Below are 23,223 nucleotides of genomic sequence, written 5' to 3' on the forward strand. Positions count from 1 at the left end.
AAACAACACTATAATATGCTGACATACTATATATGGCAATGTTTACGTTACACCATCGTACATACATTTACGGACACATCGATCTTCCATAACTTTTGGTTCAACCAATACTTACCAAAAGTAGAAAGGATAATATTACAACAATCCTAACAGGGGTTAAACGAAAAAATTCTCTATCGGCGTTTCTTAGAAAATCTCTAAGCTCATCGCCCACGCCAGTATGCGTCACGATATTTTATTTTTTTCATTCTAACAATTACTGGTCACTGTGCTTTTACACGTCTTATTTATTAATATAAATTACTTTGGGTTATTTGAACATCCGGGTATGGCCATAGGATTATCTATATGGTACTACTTAGCAAATAATATGGTTTACTTATTATTGTATTCCCTTATCTAACCTACTATATAACATTTAAGCCTTAAACCTTAATACTTAATAAGTATATTATCTGTTACAGTAGCGACTTACAATTTAAGTATCGTATTTATTGATTATTATAAGTATAGTGTTATTATTACATATAATTATTGCGTATTCAGAATTATTAGTACGAGATAAAATTATAAATTAGTGCTATTGTAATGACAGATGATTTAAATGTATTCAGTAGCAGTCGATATTCTAATGGTAGATACAAATCTATATTAGCATTAAAAGTTTAGAATAGAATCAAAGTGTTAATCACAATATAAAATAAGCAATATCCTTAGCTATTAGATATATCTAACCAAAATCGCATGAGAATTACTCAAGGACTCAGACTTATCAATAGCAAACAATAATAAAACATAGCATACTAACACATATTGATTTTAGTTATCTTCTTAAGATACCTATTATATAAATATCATTATAAAATAACTCCTCATTCTGGATATGAAACTGTTTGTAATCTCTTTAAAATAATGCCCCTAAATAAAAGATTTATTATCTTAAACTGTAAGTTTTTATACAAACTATTATATAATATTATAGATTGTCCCGAATTACTCGAACGTTTAAAATTTAGAGTAAACCAATCTAATTCCAGAAATAATTCCACTCTTTTTATCTTTCCTCCATTTCTTCAAGCTATATTCTATATACCCCTGCAAATATACTTATGTCTACAGGTAATTCAACTAAAGACTTAGATTTATTTAATACTACCTTATTTAATTTGTCTAATATTTGATCTAATCATCTCTTATCCTCTTCTATTTCTCTGCTTTCTGTTATATACTTTCTTTCTTTTTTTGTTTATTTTGTTTTGTTCTTTTTTCTATTTTGTTTTGTTTTTTGTTATTTGTATTCACATTACTTTTAAGTTATAACCCATATTATGTGCACTTAACACAAACTGTCACTACAATATTTTTGTGATTGGAATTTATTTCCCTAAATAAATTATTATTATTATTATTATTATATTAACGATGTTCGACTTACCTTAATCTCATTTACAACAATAATTTGTGTGAAATAGAGCATATTTTATTAACTTTCTAGTGGACGTAGTACGTTAGCACTTAATGTTACACGTTGAATTAATCGAATTAGGATATAAATTATTGTAGTGAGAATCGACCCAACCCCAAAAATACATCTCTATAGATACCTACATCAGCTTTACTCATTGAAGAGTAACTACAAACTACGAGCAAAGTAAGTGAATTAAAATATATCACATAAAAATTACACACACGTATTGATCACAGAATAATAATATACAATGGTAGAGTAACTTTACTAAATACATTCCTTCAGGATAATAAAATAAAACTACTAAACTGCCTCAATGACACCAAGAAACGTAGACATAATAATATGTACACCCAAGGTCCATCATATTGTATTGCGTACACCAAACACTAATTTACTATTCCGAGTGGTATAAGTAGCTGAGGTTGTCGTGGCATCTCACTTTTAAAAAAGACCACAGCACTGCTTCCATAACACATTCGAAAGGATCATCTACATTCCTGTACACACTATGTCTTAAGTATATCTCCCTCATAAGTATGTGGACATATTTTTGGGCTGGATACAACTTTCGTGATGGATTATTCGTTAGAAAGTTCGGTATATTTTTGCGTTACAGTACTTAGGTTACCCTTAGCAACCTATGCATAATATAATTACGTCACCATAGAAACCTCTTTTTTTTAATCATAATTATAAAAACATAATATCTGTGATTCAATGTTTTTCCATGCAACGGAGAATTCTCAAGTAGCACGCTACGCTTACCACAGATTTTTGCTTACAATTCATCCCCGTACCCGTCTTCTCTTTCTCTTATTCTACTACAGGATTCAAGACGATTACTATGACATGAACATAAATGAAACACAACAAAAGTGTTGCCCTTTTAAAAATATATTTATACGTAAAGGTACGAAATTCTAATAGATTCTGACACAGAACTATATGAAATTTCAGAAAATTATCAAAACCAATTAGTGTGTGATGACCCGAGAATTCCAAAAATACCTTTAATAGGGGTTAACTATCCATAAAGCAATTTGTGACCAATCTGTTAAAGTAACAACACAAAATATATTACTACCCATAAAAATTGAAACTAATACTTAAACATACCCTATATAGTAGTAAACAAAACCCAAATGATAATGGAATATTAAGGATATTACGGAACGGTTTCTAAAACCTAGTGACGTATCAATTGATTGCAATTTGCATGATACGGCTTACTATATATAATATCGAAAATATCAAATGCCTACCAAATATCACTATTGGAAAGATAATACCAAAAACCAGTAGGTACACTGGTAAATAGTATCGGCAAAATATCTGTTACGGAATAGAGCCTTCAATGTCATTAAAAAACAACACATTTCCAAACACGATACGCTGGCATAGTTACAGCATACATTTGACACGTTAATGAGCAATTTATTTTTATATCTGCGTGTTTTTTTATTGGCACTGAGTTTTTGTGTGTTACCTTTTTATCACGTAAGGACCCACCTATGTGTTTGTTGAAAAATTGTTTAACTTAATTGTTTGTTACATTAGATAACTGATATTTTTTTAATCAATAATAATTGTCAAACACGATAAACCTACTTAATTTTGCAGTATCTGGATTTTTATTTTCATCCTAAGTACGATTCAACGTTGTCTTTTTCAGTGTGTATAAGTGAATAGATTTTGAAAGCAAATTTTATATTACGAGTATTATAATATTATATATAGTGCGTGTCTCTCCAGCTGGTTGATAAAGGGTCAACTAAATTGATTGGTAACTTCTCAATATAACGTTGTTAGTAAGCTAGCAAGGCCGTACTCTGCATCAATTTTTGGAGAATGTTGAACCCTTACCCTCAAGGTACGACTATCATTGCAGCTAAGTGGCTTATTGTGCTGACATGAGGCAAAATGTTTTACTATGTCAGTGATAATTGTATGCATGTTCCGGAATTAGCATATTGTTTTTAGTAGATGGTATAATTTGTATTTTCCCGGGTGTCCAAAACCAAACGCCAAATGAGTTTCCCATGTTAATTTTTTTGCGATTCACTTCGCCATTTGCCAGTTGTTTTTGTATACCCTTTAATACAGATATACATTAATTTCGTTGTCTTTTAACTTTTATTATATTTTGTAATCTAGAATCCTCTGATTGGTGATTTTTAGGTTTTTTTATACTTTGACATAACTGCATACTGCACATGTAAATTTAATTTTGTTTAAGTTCTGTTCCATCTTGGAAATTATGTAATTTTTCTTTTCTGGTATATATGGTATAGTCTATAGATATAATATTCTTGAAGTGCTATTGTTCATCTTACTAGTTTCTCTTTCATTTAACAGAACTGTTTTATACATGTTAATGTACCCACGAGTTTCTGTTTGAATAGTTGTCTTATGAAATCGAAGCACTAGTATACAATTATTATGCTGCATAAAATAATTTAAACGCTCCTTATCATCAAAACCTCGGCTCATGGTTGATGAATGGGTGACCATAGAGCGATGTATTAAAAACATAATTTTACTTAGCATCTAGCATATTTTATTGTTACAATTAATTTGTAATTACATGGTGTCAAATTGTTATTATTTTATCAATAAGCTACTCCAGTATACTTATGTTTTATTAAATCCAATAACGTGGTGAATTATCGAAAAGTCATATGCTGGTTATATATTTATCAAACTAATACTATAGGTAGCCATCATTAGGTACTGATTAGTTTACTTTATGTAGTGTCAGTATTAATAAATTCAAAAAATCAATTCCAATTTATTGGACAAAATCACTGATTAGTGAATAGAACAATAATTATTTGAAGGGGTCATTGGAAAGAGTTAACTGACATAATATTACGTGAAATTGTTGACAAACGTAACTAACAAATTTACTTATTCTTAATCATTTAATGTTGTCACAAACATATACTTTTTCACCATATTTTTTATTTTTATTTTTTACTAAGCGTAGTAAGTTAGATGACGCATTACCTCAATATTTTTAAAATGATGTATCATGTCTGAAATTACAATATTTTTTTTTTTGCTAGCTTCTTGTATGATTGGTTGTTATTGCTCTGGTGTATACATATTTTGGTTCTTTCTGAGTCCGTTTTTTTACTGTGAAAATCTTGATCTGAGTCAAAATACGAATCCACTTATAGAAATGTAGGTAAACCATTCAGAATCATATATCGATATAAACATAATATATTATATTAATGTTTTTGTTTTTCCCAGAACACGAATCAAAACACGAATAAGACTATAGTATGATGACATATTTAATGTTCTGTTGAAGTATTGACTGAGATAGTTGATAAAAATACATTAAACGTCTTCGGATTTCATTGCTACATTTACCTGCTACTTATTCAGTTAAACTGAACATAAATGGTTTGAGTCCATTTTTTGCTGCTATTTTATAGGTATATTTCACAATTATCAAACCAAATTTGGCATAGATAAAATGCTTTTGAAGTTGACAGTTCAGCCAGTTTAGGCAATGGCATTGTTTGTTGTAGTCCATTGGCAAAAAACACGTGCAACGATTTTCTTAAACATATGCCCTATCTCTTTCTTTAATTTACAATGTAGTCTTATATAAATTAATATGTTCAGCACTTTCACCAGGGTCACATTTGCTACAAGCATCACTTTGTGGATTTCCAAAACCAAGATTAAATTGTGTGCAAAATATATTTCTAAATGCATCTTCCTTTACCTTCTAACATTGGGATATGTTTTTTCATCACATTTTTCACTAAATAATAATAATTTATTTATATTAAATATTGGAGATACTTTATATTTGTGTTATCCCTAGAATAATTAAGTAATAAATTCAGCAAGAAATTAATTAATATGTTGCATTGTTCCAAAATAAATGCTATGACATGATATTATTGTAAATTGTGGTGATGATTATAATGTTTACCTTGGAAGTACACCCGTACACCTTCTTTATATCACTATTAAATTATATGAACTTTCTTACGGCCAATTTTAAAAATCGCACAGAATGCTGATTCACAAAACTTATGTATCTGATATTCCACTTTTAAAAAATTGAATCCAAGTTATTGGTCAAATATCATTGAACAGTTGATGGAACAATACTTATATTTAATGAACGAATTAGTTTCAAAATAATTGAAAATGTTAAATGATTCAGTAGTAAATATCATATGGGTAATTGATTCATCAATAAGGTGATCATTAGGTAGAATTTCATTGAAAATCAAACTTGGTCTAAAGAACTTATAGTTATCAGTGGATCGTGGATGGTATACAGTTAAAGTAAATATAAAACACATTTTTAAGAGGAATTGTGGATAACATTAACTCTTATTATGTTTAGGACTCTTGCATGCCAATGTTTAATAATGTAAGTATAATACAGTGATATACGTCGATCGATCGTAAATAGTTCAATTCACGACAATCAATTGAAATCATTTTACTGAATAACTGTTGATCCCAAAGACCAATAAATTGTATAATTAATTATCGTTTAACGCCGATAATATCTTAATTGTATTATTCGCTAAATTTAGTTTATCATATATTTTAACTTTCCATAGAATATATGAAGGATTGAAGTAATATGGGATCAGTAATGAGTGTATAAAGATATTAGAATCCATGGCATTTCATACAATATAAAATATTCTGTATTTTAGTTTTAAGGTTAGAAATATGTAATATAATCTTGTAAGTTAAAGTATGTAAGCTATTGTTATTACAATTACTATTTTATATGTAATTTTGGCTTGATGTATTATTATTATTTTTATAGGTGGACACCATAATATAGTAAGTTTAATTAAAATTATAAATATTGTATATTATTGGAAGACCTGAGGATAATGTTTCAGAGTTCTGCTTAAAATATCTCGGTAATTAATAGTAATCTATCTGTATTTTATATCAGAGCTTACATATAGTTATCTATAAACTAGAATTGTTTGTGGCTTGTATATTATAATATACATATAACAATACGAATTTAATATTCCTTTATAATCGTTCAATTTGTAGGTATGGACATTTTGAATTAATTAAGTACCTTAGTGCTATAAATTATGATTATTATGACGACGATGATAATCTAAAAGTAATTTATTTCAAATACCAACATTTCAAGCATGTTTGAATACAATTCTTTAGAGTTTAGAGTAACATAAAAATGCAGCTATCTATTTAACTAAGTAATTGTAACTAAATTATCATTTTTTTTTTTTATTTAATATAAAACCTAGAACATATTTAATAAAGAATATTATATTAAAATAACTAACAAGTTAACTAATCAATAAAACCATGGAATCAATGCCTTAAGATTATTATTTAAAGCTTGATAGAGTATAAACTTTACATTGAAATTAAAATATATACATAACGGTTACATTATAATTATACGTTTGACGTAGGTATATGTATGATTTTACACTGTCATAAGTTATATCAATGAAATGTTAATTATAATTAAATGATAAAAACTTGTATTGTTAAACGAAATATTAGTCAATACCACTGCAGGTACCTTATAAAACGAACGCATACTATTTATACAAGTAATCTTCAATTTCCTCTCAACTATTATAAAATGGTTTTCATTTAATCACATAAAGGGTACGGTACGAGTATATGTTTAATTATTAAAAAATATTATAAAATACAACGGTAGTTGGTAGTATAGTGGGTTATGACTTTATGAGGGAACCTATTATAATTTAGCAGGTCACTGTAAGAGATGAGTTAAATTTAAATTCAATGGTAAATCATTTTATACGAAAAACAGTTATAAGCAGAGACAATGTGAGTATGTAATAGATTATCTATATTCTTAAATCGTGTACAGTAGTATTTATACAATATACAGATATAAATACAAAACTGTTTTTTTAGGTGTGTATCATAAACAGAAAAAGTGTTGCCTTCTAATCACAAACTTCGTTTTATAAATCATATAATTTCAAAATGAAACTTGTATGTACTATTTCTTCTACATCTTCAGATTTCAGGTCATCAGTAGTATTTAAAGTACAAAAAGAAGAAGAATTTTCAGTTGTTGATCTCTATAACTATGTTTTTGTACAAGTCACTAATTTTTTTTCTTTTTAATTAATATTTTCGTAGTAACATAAATTGGACAGCCATGATCAGTTATGGTCGAATGTACTTAATGTTTTACTTAAACTCAATACAAAAAAATGAAACTGAAATATATATTGTGTTTGTGTTTTTGAATACTATATAGTATACATGTAATGATATAATATAGGGGTAGCTAACTCAAGTTAATATTTTCAACAACCACCATCCAATGGATCTTGGATAGTTGATTATGTCTATTACCGAAAGGTGGTGAGAAGAGTAATTATCATATCATTCGGTATCACTCGGTAGTATGTACAATCACATCTTTACTCTCAATAATAACACGTAATATCGTAAACAAATATTGTGTTACCTACATAATATTGTAGGTAACTTTATATGAATGTGAATTTGTAGCAAAATTTTTTTATTTTTTTTAATAACAGTTTATAAGATAATATATGCATTGTATATATTAGCCCAAAGTTTGAATTATGCAACAATGAATTACTTTTTAAACTTTTGTTTTGCATTTTTTGATATTTTATATAATTTTTTGACCGTCTAAAGTATTCTTTGTTTTGACACCATTTTATGGTAGGTTTTTAAAACATTAAAACAAATTTTTGTTTACTAACAATATTATAAATTCTGAGCGGAGCGAAGGATCTAGTGGTTTTAAAATGGTGCTTACTTTTTTTTCTTATCCTGTATACAAAATTTCTACCAGATGGAGTGCTTCGATATCAACATATAGTATCTTATCTTTTAGCAAATTGGATCAAGATGGTACTTTAGACAGGTAATTTTTCGATTTTCTCAATATTGTTATTTAATGCCACGGGAAAAACCATCGATAATTAACAAAAAAAAACCACTTAAAATGACATTTTAATTTCTAACGGTTTGTCTATCACCATAGAAACGAATAAAAATAAAAATAAAAAATAAAGATTTGAGTTATTTTGTTGTAATTTATAATATTAATTCAAATTACAGGGTAAAATAAATAATTATAATGTAAAATATCCTGACTGACAAACCATCTCTGCTCAGAATCGTTTTTCGTATACAAAGATATGATATCATTGAATTCAAATTTAATACAATCCATTATACAATGACCCACTTCTACCTTACTGTAAAAAAGAGTGACATCCACTTACCCGCTTTTTTTTCAACTTAATTTATAGTAACTACCTACTTATAAACTAAATCATTTTTTTTTATTATATTGCTTAACACTTAGCCATTTGATGGATTGGTTGCATATGTGTTTCAACATCTGGCACAGATACCCTAGTAAGATCATTCATTTTTCGGAGTGGAATTTTTTTTAATGATCACTTCGTCACAATGTAGGTATTACTACATTGATTTCTCAATTTTTTGAGAGGAGACCTTGGACATTTTTCTAATCTTTTCAATTATATCAATTTCATTGCCCACTCGTTAGGGTTCTTGGTCATGCTTGAGTATCTGTGCCAAGTGATGACAACGCACAAGATACCTAATCAGAAACTGGCGTGTGCTCAGATATAAACATAGCAAATGTAATTTTTTTTTTCCTTTTCAATCAAATTAGTTTATATACATTTTTATATTTAAAAAGTGTTGATTATTAGTAACTATTCGCGTTTATAAATGTATATTATAAAAATGTCTTTTTAGTGCATTAAATTCATAGCCCTATATTGTCGGGTTGCACGAAAAATTGATATTAATTTAAGAATTCAATAACATTGAATAGACGGCCAATCATGGGTATTTAAAACCTGTTTAAGTGGCCTCTATTAGCTCACTATTGGTTCATTTAGGGCCGTACAATGTCCGGTTAAAGTTAACCGACACTTAACCGGCCGAATTCTGCCGGTAAAAAAATCTGTTATCAGCGTTAACCGACACTTTACCGGACATTATAAGAACGGCCCTAAATGTTTAATGATTGTTCATGCAACCTGACAAAAGTATTAATATTTTTATTGCAATTCCACGTGACATAGTTTATAAGTACGCGATATGAAAATGCAGTACTGACCTTTGGCTGTCGGGCTGGGTCTGTGATGGCTGTCTGCCGCCTCGGGTACGGGTAAAAGTCGTCGGTGTAGACAACGTTGCGGACGGCGCCGCTGAACCGGGGCTCGAATATGACGCTGGGCAGCGCGAGCCGGGTGAGCCGGCCGTTGTACCAGCCGGGCATTCCGCCCACGTACACGGCCGAGTTGGACGCCAGCCGGCCGAACTGCAGCTCCTTGCCAGCGGACGCGGCCGCGCTGGTCGCGTTGTCCACGGTCAGGGCGGTGACGCGGCCGCGACGTTCGACGGCCGCCCGGTGCCACCGGCCGTCGTACAGGTCGTGGCCGGCCATCAGTATCTGGGCACCGGCGCCCAGGTTGTACCGCAGCCGCATGGTGCCCTCCACCATTTTCAGCTCGAAAAAGTCGTACGTACCACCGTCGTCTGTGTACATGAGCAGCCCGTTTGGCGACCGCGTCTTGAACTCCATCTCAAGCGTGCCGTTGACGCCCGCGTTCCACTTCCGGAACTGGCCGTACGTGCCGTCCAACACCAGACCGCCGGCGGCTCCCATCACGGCGGCCACGCACCAGATCGCGATCGCCGTCATCGCAGTTGTTGTTGTTGTTGTCGTCGTCGTCATTGTCATGACGGTAGGTAGGAGGCGGTGGCGGCGGTGGTGGCGGCGGCGGCGGTCGGCCGACCGGCGACGTTCACTGCAGCGCGACTGCCTTCCTCATGCGCGAGCGAATTTATGTCTCTTTTGCGTCCACTGCCGTAGATTACCTGGCGGAAATCAATATATACGATCGTATTAGACGCGATTAATAATATTGTATCGCTGATGTCCTTACTAAAAACCATATATTTTATACAAATGAAATTCATGTGCCAATTTCAGTGGCGTACCTACCTAAGATTTTTCAACGGAAGGGAGGGAGCTGAACATTAGTAAATTAATCTTTAGGCATTCACCGTAGTAATTTTTTTTCATTATCAATATGAAAGTCATAGCATGTTGAATTAACTTGAAATAAAATATCATACAATATATGTACTTATAAATTGGTAAGTAATATTTTATAAATTGTAGCGTTTGATTGTTATTTCAATAGTATTAGTATTCGATATAATTTTATTATTTCGTTTAATCATCAATTGCATTCTCCCGTCTCCCGAGTGACTTAATGGAAATTAATATAAGTACCTTATTTATGCAGGATGAATTGTTTAACATAAAAGACTAATTATTTTAATAATTATTTTTTTACAATATAATTTAAAATCACTAAAAAATGATATTTTTTACTTATTACTTATACTATCATATTATATTTAGTTATCAACCTATTTGAATGACAATAGTTTTAATTTAGTTTTTCCAAGCAGAATATTTTTCAGAATATTCCATTATATAAAAATCAAATTTTATATTAGTAACTTAGTATAGTATTAATTAGAAAAAAACATTTTAATTTAGATGAGTGGAGGAATGGACCAACATTTTTCGGTGTACCTACCATAAATCTTATACTTTTATAATCTTTTTTTTAAATACAAATATTTCATAAGTTGTTAATTTAACATTATGAAAATCATAAAAATAGTATTTTATTCTTTTCAAGTTCAAATGTTGACAACATTTGTAAATACAGTAGCACCGACGCAAATACACGCCAACATTAAAATTTCATTGAGACCTACTGACGCACATACGAGTCATTGCATGTTTTTAGTTATTAAATTATATCAGGAGACTGCTGACGTAAGTGAAGCACTTACGTCTTTTAGTACATTTTATATAATACATATATATATAATTATGTATATATGTATGTATATAATATATATTGTATAAAAATGGAATTTATATTAAATGGCAGTTGAAGAATATTTAGTTATCAGCAAATAAATGGGTTCTCAACATTCTGTTTACAAAATTATTGATTTTAACTGGACTTGCAAGGTAATAAGTAAAATATGCATTTGGTATACCTACTGAAAGGAATAACCGAAAAATAGTAATACTAGTTATTTTGTTCCAAAAAATAATATTCACAGAGAGTTGAAACTTTTTGACACTACGTGAGTATAATATTATTGTATACCTATTATTTAGTACACATATTGTAATTTTCAAAACATTTAGATTAATTTTTAGCTATTAAGGTATGTCACGAACCTTTTCACATCGTACTACGGTATGTTTGTACTAACTTTAAAGATTATAAATAGCATTATTAATATCTTGTAGTTCATGCAATTTGTTTTTGGAAAAAATTAAATTAACTATTATTGTACTACTAATAAAAAAAAAATTAATAATAGTACCTACATAATTTAAACTAATAAATATTATAAAATATCCTTAATAGCAGAGTTTGACACTTTGTATCCGCTCCGAATCGCTTTTCGCATGTATCTATCCATCATTAAATTCTAATTTAACACATTAATTTCAGTGACCTGCTCATTTATGAGGTACACACAAAATGTACTATACAGCCAATTTATAACCTAGTTTTTTTTTTTTTTTTAATTCAATAAAATGTGCAGTATCGTGTAGAAAACCTTATTACGCATGTGAGATAATAGTATTTTAATTATGTTTTATGATTATAAAGACATTTCAATTAACGAAAAACTAGCATTGCATATTATCACGTGATAATAACATTACGTGTAGGTGTTAACTATAACATTGTAGGTCATCTACGTGATCTAGACAATCTAATGGCCAATTAAGTAAAGTATGTTTAATATTACCTATATTAAAAATTATTTTTAATTTTCAAGTTTTTAATCCTTGATACTGAGAAGATGGAAGCCATTTTATCATTTTTTCCCTTTTATGTACACCTCTGGACATATTTATCACATATGTATGTCCGGATAACACACTTTGTGGTTATTAATTAGGTAAAAGTAAACCTAGCGCCGGCAATTACGATATCTACTATAGGATGCATCCTGCACACCTGGCAAAGCATTCAACACACCCAATTAACGGGAACGTTGCACGTTGGATACGTGAAACATTACCAAATGACCAATAAAGTTGGATACCTAGTTGAATAGTTTTTATCCAAAATATAAAACATCCTCAATAGTATTGATATATATTATATTATATAGGTAGATACCTAACTCATTATCAGCATTTATTTTTTGACTTTTATATACAAATAGTAATCATCGAGGTAATCATTGTTTGTACAATAAAAATTATTGTGAATTAACCAGTCTAAAATATAAACAAAAGTGTTATTAATTAACAAATGAGAAGGGATGAAAATATTCATTTATGCATATCTATATGCATAAATTACGCATAATTAATTGAATTAAAATCAAAACTAAATGGAGTATTGATTAAAAATGAAAAATTAGATTTATGAACAGTTGCATGCAAGAGGTCATAGGATCTTGTCCCACTTGGAATACAGATGTTAATTTCCTGCCAATTCTAGGGGAATCAGTTATTACCTCGAGTAAACCAATAAATTGTAATTCACGATTTTCACATCTCATTTCTTATGAGTTCGAATCATGTACTTGTGCGACTGGACTATAATCATGACATATTAAAAGAAAAACTTGCGTAAATCAGATATTTATTTTTATACGATTAATATGTCTTCTATTAGCTAACGTAGAAGGTGACAGCTGCTAGTAGACTGTTCACCAATTATTCTAAGATAAACCTAACCAACGAATTATAAAGTAAAATAGTGCATGTAGAAGAGTTAACATTGGCCTAGTTACGTAGTATAAAACTAAGTAGGTACACGTATTGCTCAATTAGGTATATTAATTTGTATAAATAGAATGAAAGAAATTAGACTAAGATAAAACCTAGATATTATTTCAATACTTTTTTTTTTTATATATTTTCAATATTTTTTTTTTAAAAAAAATTAGGATATAGGCACACTGTTCAAGGTGTAAATGAAGTCTATTGGAATATGAGTTCAGTGGAAGGACATATATTTTAATTAACCAATATCCAATGATATTATACTAGTGATAGACCACTGTATCACTCTAATTTCAAAATCAAATTAATGTATCCCGGAGTAGCTGACGATTCCTGATTGAGAAGTTTGTAATACAGATTATTTCATCATCGGTACAAATTAAAGACCGACCGGGTGATACTATTGGGAAGAGAGTATTTATAAATAAATTTTACAGTAATGGAGGATTATTTCCACCATAAGAAAAACCAAAAATTACTTTAAATACAAAATATTTTCTAAAAAGGCGTACATATTTAAATTGTTCGAAAAGATAGGAAAATAACCAACTAACCATACTTGCCAATACTAAATTTAACTAAGACATAAATCAATAAGTCCTGATGAATAGAATCGAAGGCTTTATCAAAGAACACATATACTTAGGGCATTCGACTTAATAGTGAAAGAATATTGTGGATTCACTTATACTAGTGATAGTTAAGTGGTATGGCTAACCCGTGTTAGTCAAATTATATAGTGGATAAAAATGTTTTTTCATTCTAACCAGTTAGAATAATTTTCCTAGAAAAGATAAGCCAGATCTGGATATAAGAAAGGAACCATCACTGGATCTCCTGATATTAAAATTATTACACGATTAACTATCTATAATAATGGAAACAAACCTTCTTGGAGGTAATTATTAAAAATAGTGAATTTTGGGGGATACTTAATTAGGTGTCATGAATAAAGTGAAAAATTGCTGAAATGCTGTTGAGACCTTTATCGAGAGTCTTAGATAAAGTTTCTGATCCTTCAACAACCTCAATTATGGATAAACTATAATATTGGAGGAAAACATTGGGAACGTCTTATCAATTGTAGCATTATCGATACAATAATAAAATGTATTTACGAATGTAAAGTATGAAATAAACTGATGTTTTATCTAGACACCAGAAGCATCAATATTACCAAGATTTACCTGATTTGGAATGATCGAAGTATGTTGACGACTACGGATATAATATGAATGCATGTGTTTAGTGTTTTTATTATTTTTACATTAAACAATTATAAATTCAGATTGATAAAGTTAAAAGATTTGTGATAAAAAATGTATGATAAATAATTCGTTTAGCACAATGATAAAATACCTATATGAGAATAATAAATATACTTTACATTCAACATTTTTTATTTATAACCATATACATATCATTTATTGTTTTAAAATAATTTAGGAATATATTATGTCATAAATAAAATCAACAACTATTTAAGGTACAGTTAAATTAGAAAACAGATAATAATAGTACATCAGACGTGTTCTATGGTCATTTTATGTCATAATAGGGTTCCAATGTACTTGGGTGCATCAGTACATCACACCTATAGAAATTATGATTCAGGAGATGGAACACAACTTTGAACCCCCATAAGAAAATATCCATGTTAAGTATCAATCATTTCAGAAGTGATTCACTACTTAACTATACTATAAAGAGTATATAAATGATAGGTCAAAACAATTTAACAATTACCCATATATTACCCTATATGGTATTATTTAATTTTTACTGAATTTGATTTGATTGCTTTTTACGTGATTTCCGATCACCCACTCGGCAATCTAATGTATGTTTTGATTATGGGAGGCTAACGAGTATTTTACTGATCATTATAATTAAATTCATGAACGCATATTTGTTAATATATTTCGAATGGGTAGGTAGTAGGTGGTTTTTAAAAATCATGAAACATACATTTTTTATGCATTCCCGACGAGATCAATTGTAGTAATGACAAGCGCCATGTTTATTTACGTTCATTTAGGGCTAAATATGTATATGTATATTATACATGCATTTTGCATAGGTACAAACATGTGGAGCCATTACAACGATTGACGGTGAGACAAGTGACAACATATGTTTTCGAAATACCAAAAAACTAATAATATTCACTACAGTATTACCACATTCATCACCTTAATATAATAGGTACATGCATGAATATATATCATTTAGACATATGCGTTTAATTTTGTTCGTTAAAGTGACATAATAAAGTAATTTTAAGTGTTTGGTATAAATACTAACGTAATTTCAACGGTTGTCCCATTGATTATATTTCAAAATTTATATTAGAGAAGCACACAAATGTACACAATATTAACTAATTCAAATAGTAAAATGTATTGTTTGCATTTTCCAAAAAAAAAAACTATTAATATTGAATATAACGCTGATATTAAGAATAGAATATTTAATACAAATATTTAGTAAAATACATAACTTATTAAAAAAAATTTTGAAGGGGTCAAAAAACTACATAAACCATATGAAAATAAAGTATCAATAAATAAAACTATTTATTTTGTAGTGACTTAGGATTCATAATTATTACGAATTTATAAAGGTAAAGTAAAAAGAAAATACAACATAATAATACAAAATATAATAATTCTATACATTTTATTAATACTATTATATTTTAATTAAAAATAATTGTATATTTCTGAAAAAGGAGGGAAGTGAGCTATTTCAGTCGTGGGTGATGTTTGTGGCACTAGCCGTTAGTAGACGAGGGCTGAATTTCACCCAATACTGAAATTGCTTTACCACACGAGCTACAGTGTTACACCTACCTAGTATTTTTGTCACGCCTCTACCTCTTACCAATATTACCGAAGCAATTGTACCTACTTAGTAACACAGCCATCGTGACAGTACAATATTGTTTTGATTCGACACAGCATTTTTTTTCATTTAATAATAATTATTATATTTGTATGTATTTATAAAAAATGTGTTGTATATTATATTTTTAAACTTTTATTTATATCGTTTCATTTTATTTATTTTGATTAAAACGTAATTCAATAAAATGCGTGTATAAACCGATTGGTACCACACTATTTCGAGAACTTTAAAATGTAAAATGTTTAAATGTGTACGTCATGCAAGGAGGTTGTAATATGATGTAACAAAGGATTTATGTTTTGATAGGATCACCGCAGAGTGTCTGACGGTAATCCATAATGAACTGATGTTGCCTTTCTCAGTGTCTAGATTCGCCAAACTCTTTCATAAGACTGCACGGCAGTAACCCAACTACAATCTTATATTTGATATATTAGACGAAACGTATCGATACGTGCATGTCTATATTAATCCGATTTGGACAGTAACTTTCACAACCACTGAATGAAGATGAAAACACTTATCTGCCTTCAGGCCAGCAAAAGTATTTACTCTACGCTGGATGGAAAAAGGTAATTTTCCAACACTTCAACCAGCATCAAAAATTAAACTTTCGTGCAGGTACGAGAAAATAATAATACCACCCCTAAGGCGGTATTCGCGATTTTGTTAGCAAAAATGAAAAAAAAAATGAAAGCTAAATTTCATAAAAATAAAGTTGTCTAGGTATATAGGTACTAATTTTCTTAAATTATAGTACTTTTTGTTTCTCTTAAGACAAGAAATATTTAATATTAACAAGCCACGAAACATAAATAAAACATTTACTAGTGTCAAAGGCGCTGAAGCTAAACATAATAATTATAAATCATAATATTATTTTATGTAATTTCACCTACCTACTTTTATAAAAAGTTTTTTTTTATTTTGAAAACACTCAAAATTTAATTCTATCTAGAATATTGTATAAAGTGAAATGGAACACATTTTAATAATATTACCATTGGAAAATGTAATATTGATGATTAATATGTTTTTACATAGTAATAATTACTTAGGTAATAATAATTAATTAATAATTAGTAATATAATATTAAAGAATGTGTCGACAGAAGTAATATTCAAATTCATATTTCTACAATGATTTTATAAATAAAACAAAAAAAATAAATTGCATACATTATAAGTAATTATAATTTATAATTTTTATAATTTTGATGACAATTTTAAGAACGCTGTCTCCTTCACCTGATCCGTTCAGGCACGTACAAATAATACATTTTAATTACATGTTAATGGAAAGAATACTATTTAAGTGTTATTTTAAGTACTATTTGTTAAGTGTCATTATGGTAATAGACATGAGTTACTTTGAAAAAGGATAATTTAAACCATCAGGAATCTAGTTGTATATTATTGTTCAGCCTCAATAAATGCATATTTATTAATTATTTAGGCCTTACATATTTTATAGCTAATGGTTTTATTTCATAATTTTTTTTTTACACATTCTTTATGCGTACACACAACATTACTTGGAATTGCTGAGCCAATTTTTGCATTACTATAATGTCAACGTAAATCCACGGTTTCTTATACGCATTCACATTTTATCAAAACTTTTGTATTACCAAGTTTGCATTTTTAATCGACTTCTAACATGTGTAACTTGAAATAGATTTGAATAATACAGTTTCTATAATTTACTTTTTGATGGTATGCAAATGCATTTAAGCTTTTATATAAAATATTGTAGTTTCAAACGGATATATATATTACGTAAGTAATATTGTAGTATGTACTTTGAGAATAAAATATATTTCATTAAACAAATTAATGCCATTTTTTTTTTCATTTAAATACAAGAGATGTTTTTTGAAACATATCAAATGTAAACAAAGTAAATTATAATATCAGATGCATTAATAAATTCCCTACAAATTATTTTTTTAACATTTTTAAACAGTATTTTAAAATTGTTATAACACATGTTATTTTTCAAAACAATCAATAATATGATTCAACATCATATTTTCAAACAGGTAAGTACTTAAATATCAATTCCAACCACTAATTTTATATATTTATGCTTGCGATTTAAAATTAACACATTATATATACGACGATGAGTAAAAAATTGAGTTTGTAAGTATAAGTTAGTATTTATTATTCATACAACGCATATTTAAGATGAATATTGAATACTTATTATAATTGAAACTTATACTACTACTAAGTACCAAATACCAAGTAATAATTTATTACCTAGTTGAAAATTAAATAGTTTTAAAAAAAGAAAAACATAATTTTTGAACTCTTTGGTTAAAATTAAACCCATTTTACCTATAATACATTATTGTATTTTTCTAATATAATATAAATATGTGAAAACATTTGTTTGAATTTCATAATTTATATTTAAATAGGTATATAAGTATAAATTAAATTGTATTTCTTTTTTTTTTTTTTTGAATCTTTGTTGTGGTATTAAATAATTGTTAAAATATAATAATATAGTATAATATAACACAGTTGTATGCGCTTATAACTAATCGGGTATTTGATTTAAACAAACAAATATTTTTTAACATAGGTACTATAGGTAGTAATGTTATTAGATGGTTCAAAATGTTTACTAAAAAAATAATTTCTAACTAATAAAATTGTTAGAGTAAAATGTTCTTATTTTATAAAACGATAGATGATAGTAAAACTTCCAACTTTTAGGTAATTATTACCTATGGTATAACATAGGTTATAACAGAATACCTAAAAAAGTACGTACGCAGTACACATAATATTATTTTAAGTTATTATTTAATATATTATTCATGGTGGGATTAGATAAAGGTATAGATATTATTCTTTTTTTACTGCTTTAAAGTTATGTTGATATTTGATCGCTTGTTGTGACACATTACACCCATAAATAAGTGCTGAAGTAGAGGACTAAGGTAGTCTTTAACCCCGACACTCCGTAAATGAGTTATGTTAGTCAAGTTATTACGAAAAAAACGGAAAATAAAATTATTTTTATAAAAAATAACCTCATATACAACTATTAAAATATTTAGAACTTAATAGTTTATTCAAATAGTATAAATATATTATTATAAAGAGAGTCCGGGAATTTAGTTTCATTTTATTTAATAAAGGATTTGATATACTTATTTGAAAAAATAACGTTATTAACTGAAGTACAGTCATTTAATGTTTTTATTCAAATGAAAAATGTACAACGAATCAAAAGTTACACTTAAATTGTTCTACAAGTAAACAAATTAATCTGAATAATGTACACAAATAAACAAAGTATAATAAAATAAACTTGATACAAATATGTATATTTACAAGATATTTTTACCTAACAATATTAGTATCTATCATTTATATTTATAAACTATAAAAAAATGAATATGTTAATTAAATATATTTAAAGTTATAAAATCAAAATTCATTGATAACCCATTTATGCTATACATTGTAAATCAATATAATACATCTTATACATCTTAAATATTATAACATCTCAATTAAAATTGATGATTATAATTAACTATATGATATGGTAAAATCTAAGACTTTTCTTAGTTAAGGAATAAATTATTTTCACATAACCCTTTTTGGATTATAATCAAGTCGATTTGTACGCTACCAAATACATTATCCCAGGACGGGTCTTCAACTTAAGTACTGTACCTATAATCTGCATAGTTAACTAGTTTCCGAGTGTAGTTAAATTGTTTATTTCGTTTGTATGTATATTACAATAAGTACTTATAGGTAGGCTTCCGTTTAAAAATAAAAACGAAACTACGCTTTTAAATACAATATTATAAACAAATACGATGCTGACAAGTATTTATTTTTTTAGTTTCTTTTTTTATTGGTCTTTAGCCCAGATTTTTTTGTTTATGTATATTAATTACTGTAAATAACATTTGTTCAGACTTTTGAAAACATTTGAATATTTTGTTATTTAAAAATATTACGTTTATTATAGATATTCAAGTTGTAACATCACAGCATTTTTTGCCTTATTATTATAAAATACAACTAACAAAAACATAATTTACCCACAAACATTAATTTATATATATTGACAAAAGATAATAATACAAATCAACAAACACGCCCGATTAACCAATAGCCACCAATATATTATACGCTATTATTATTTTAATCTGCAACAATATACTAAATAATTTTTTTTATTATTTACCTAGTTAATTTTTTTCTGGACAGATGGCACCATTGTTGTATTTTTGACATCCAGATTTCCTACTTTGCCTGTGGATTTTCCTAAAGTTTTCTTTCATATAAACCTTCTCCGTGAAATACTCTTTTGTTTAAAAAAAAAATCAAGAAGATCTGATAAGTAGTTCCAGAGTTTAGCCTGTGAGAGATTTTCATATCAGATTTATAAAGTTAGATATTATATTATATGTGCGTATAACTTAATTTAATCGTATCAATTATAAACAAAAACATACTAATTTGTATTATTATCAGTCTAAGTGGTGATACTCTGAATATTTTTGTTTCATATAATATTTTTATGGTAAATAAGTAACTTTTAAAAATATGTATATCAAATGTATGCATATTTTTTTTCAAATATACTGTTAGCTTTAGTTTCCTTTTAAATTATTTATGGCTTCAAAGAGTAAAATATTTATCTGAAGTAATTACCCTCGCGGAGGAGATTCAAATGGGGCCTTTTTTTTTCTTCATGTCATACAACCACAATTAGATGAATACAAACAAATGGTAATAAATCATAAGTAGACATATAAAATAAAATAGATATATACAGATCAGAGTCTATATGGATATAAATAAATAAAAAATCTAATATATAGAATTTCCTCCTTTCTCTTGGTCCCTCTTCATGGTGTTTATTTATAGGTTTTGTGGTTTTAAGAAAGCTTTTGCTGGATTTAAGTCTGTAATTGGGTGTATTTTTTCCATGTAGTGGGTGTCATATATCAGTTTCAGCTTTGGTCCTTTCCCAGCCTGCTGAAACTACCCGGTGGATGTTCAGAAGGCGATACCAGCGAGTTGGTAGATTTTAGGAAGTGGAGTGTTCTTGAGACAACTAGTTACTAGATTAGATAGCAAGATTCATTAAATATGGTATCTATTTGTTTTGTGTGGACGGACCTACTCCACACAGGACTGGCAAATTATCCAGCAGAGAAACAAAGTGATGATGCAGATATTCGTAATGTATGTGCGGTGGCCCCCATACATAGAGCCTGTGAGTTTCCAGAGTATATTATTCATTGCAGAAATTTTTCGCTTAGTTTTCTCAGAATGGTATTTATACGTTGGAATCGTATTGGAAAGGTATATAGGGTGTGCAGAGTTCTCTAATGCAGCTCCTTGCCATTCAATTTTCAGTTTTCGATCTGCCTCTTTGGGTTTAAGGTGAAAAGCACAGACTTGTGTCTAGTTGGGTTCGGTTTTAAGTAGTTTTCATCATAGTAATCAGACATTACATTAAGTGATTTCTCCAGTGCTCTTTCAACATCATGGAAGTTATCACTTTGGACAGCTAGGGCTATATCGTCGGCATCTATAAAATGTTTGATACCCGCCTAGGTAAGTATAGATTGATCATTAGTGTATATGTTGAAAAGTGTGAGTTCTAGCACACTACCTTGTGGGAGGCCGTTCTTCTAAGTTCTCCATCTACTTATCTTTGGGGCCCTTATCCCATAATTATCCCCACCCCTGTGATTTTTTTTAAAAATATATGCCAATATGTTAGCTTTAAAATATTTTTAGAGTAATATAATTTTAAGCTTATCAGTAATCATGAAACAATGTTGGTATAACCCTGTGTGAGAATTTCATCTTGTGAGCATGATTTATAACTATATGTATATAATATGTAAATGTCATTATATTTCTATTTAAATTATGATAAATACAAATAATTATAATAATAAAACAATACACTTTTACTGAGAAAATTATTTTAATACATAAAACATACGTACGTACATATATATATATACTCATATACATAAATACATACCTACATAAATAAATACATTCATACATACATACATACATACATACATACAGACATACATACAATATACATTTATTTATATATTATGAATATAAGACATAAATGCTGTTCTAAACAGAATATTTTAATTTTACATTTTCAATAACTATTAACGTCACAATTAAATGATTATTATTAATGTATAGAATTAAATTACAGATTTCCGGTAGACATTTTTACAGAAACTTTTAATAGAATGTCATTTCTCGATTAAAAATGTAAATTTATGCAGTTTTCTCACATTAAAAAGTCTGCAAATTTTAAAAACTAAGTTATACGCACTTTCATCTAAATTAAATAAGTTCCTTTTTCCGTGAATAATTTTTCACTCTGAGTTCTCTCATTCCATTTCAAACTTTACCGATAAAAAAATAGAAGACGTAACTTAAGCAAAGTCGTATAATATTTTTCGTAGTGCAAAGTGTTCTGGAACTTCTATGTAGCTCATTGAACAGTTTAAACAATGAAAACCTAGTTAATTAGGTTATTCTAAAATAGTAAAATCTTTAGTTAAGGAAAAATTAAACTATAGGTAGTTAAAACAAAAATAGAAGATTTTATTTAAATAAATAAAAATTACTGCTTTTCAAGAATTCGGATGTTTAATTTAACTGAAATAATAACAAGACATTTAAAAACAATATCCCTGTTTAATAATTAGAATAACATAATTTTAATTTCATCGATATCGATGATTTATCAATTATTAACTAAGTTATTGTTTTATATTAGTATCCATTTTACACGAAAAATCATTTTTTTTTTTGAAATAAGGACAGTTTATTACTTAGATTTTAAAAGAAGTTATAAGACTACATATTTTTATCGTACGCGTATTAATAGATACAAAGAGCTAAGTTGAAATTGATTAATGTT

General features: G+C 28.4%; 1 protein-coding gene across 1 annotated transcript in view; it reads right to left on the reverse strand.

Annotated features, from left to right (window-relative positions):
- LOC100169186 (neurexin-1) overlaps positions 1-23,223 on the reverse strand; it is a 285,341-nt gene that overhangs the window by 237,615 nt on the left and 24,503 nt on the right. Inside the window, exon 2 of the mRNA XM_029490369.1 lies at positions 9,627-10,390. Within this exon, the coding sequence (XP_029346229.1) occupies positions 9,627-10,253 (627 nt within the window). The 5' untranslated portion in view covers positions 10,254-10,390. The remainder of the gene's footprint in view (positions 1-9,626; positions 10,391-23,223) is intronic.

This window comes from Acyrthosiphon pisum, chromosome X (assembly GCF_005508785.2).
Source record: "Acyrthosiphon pisum isolate AL4f chromosome X, pea_aphid_22Mar2018_4r6ur, whole genome shotgun sequence".
Classification (NCBI taxonomy): Eukaryota; Metazoa; Arthropoda; class Insecta; order Hemiptera; family Aphididae; genus Acyrthosiphon; species Acyrthosiphon pisum.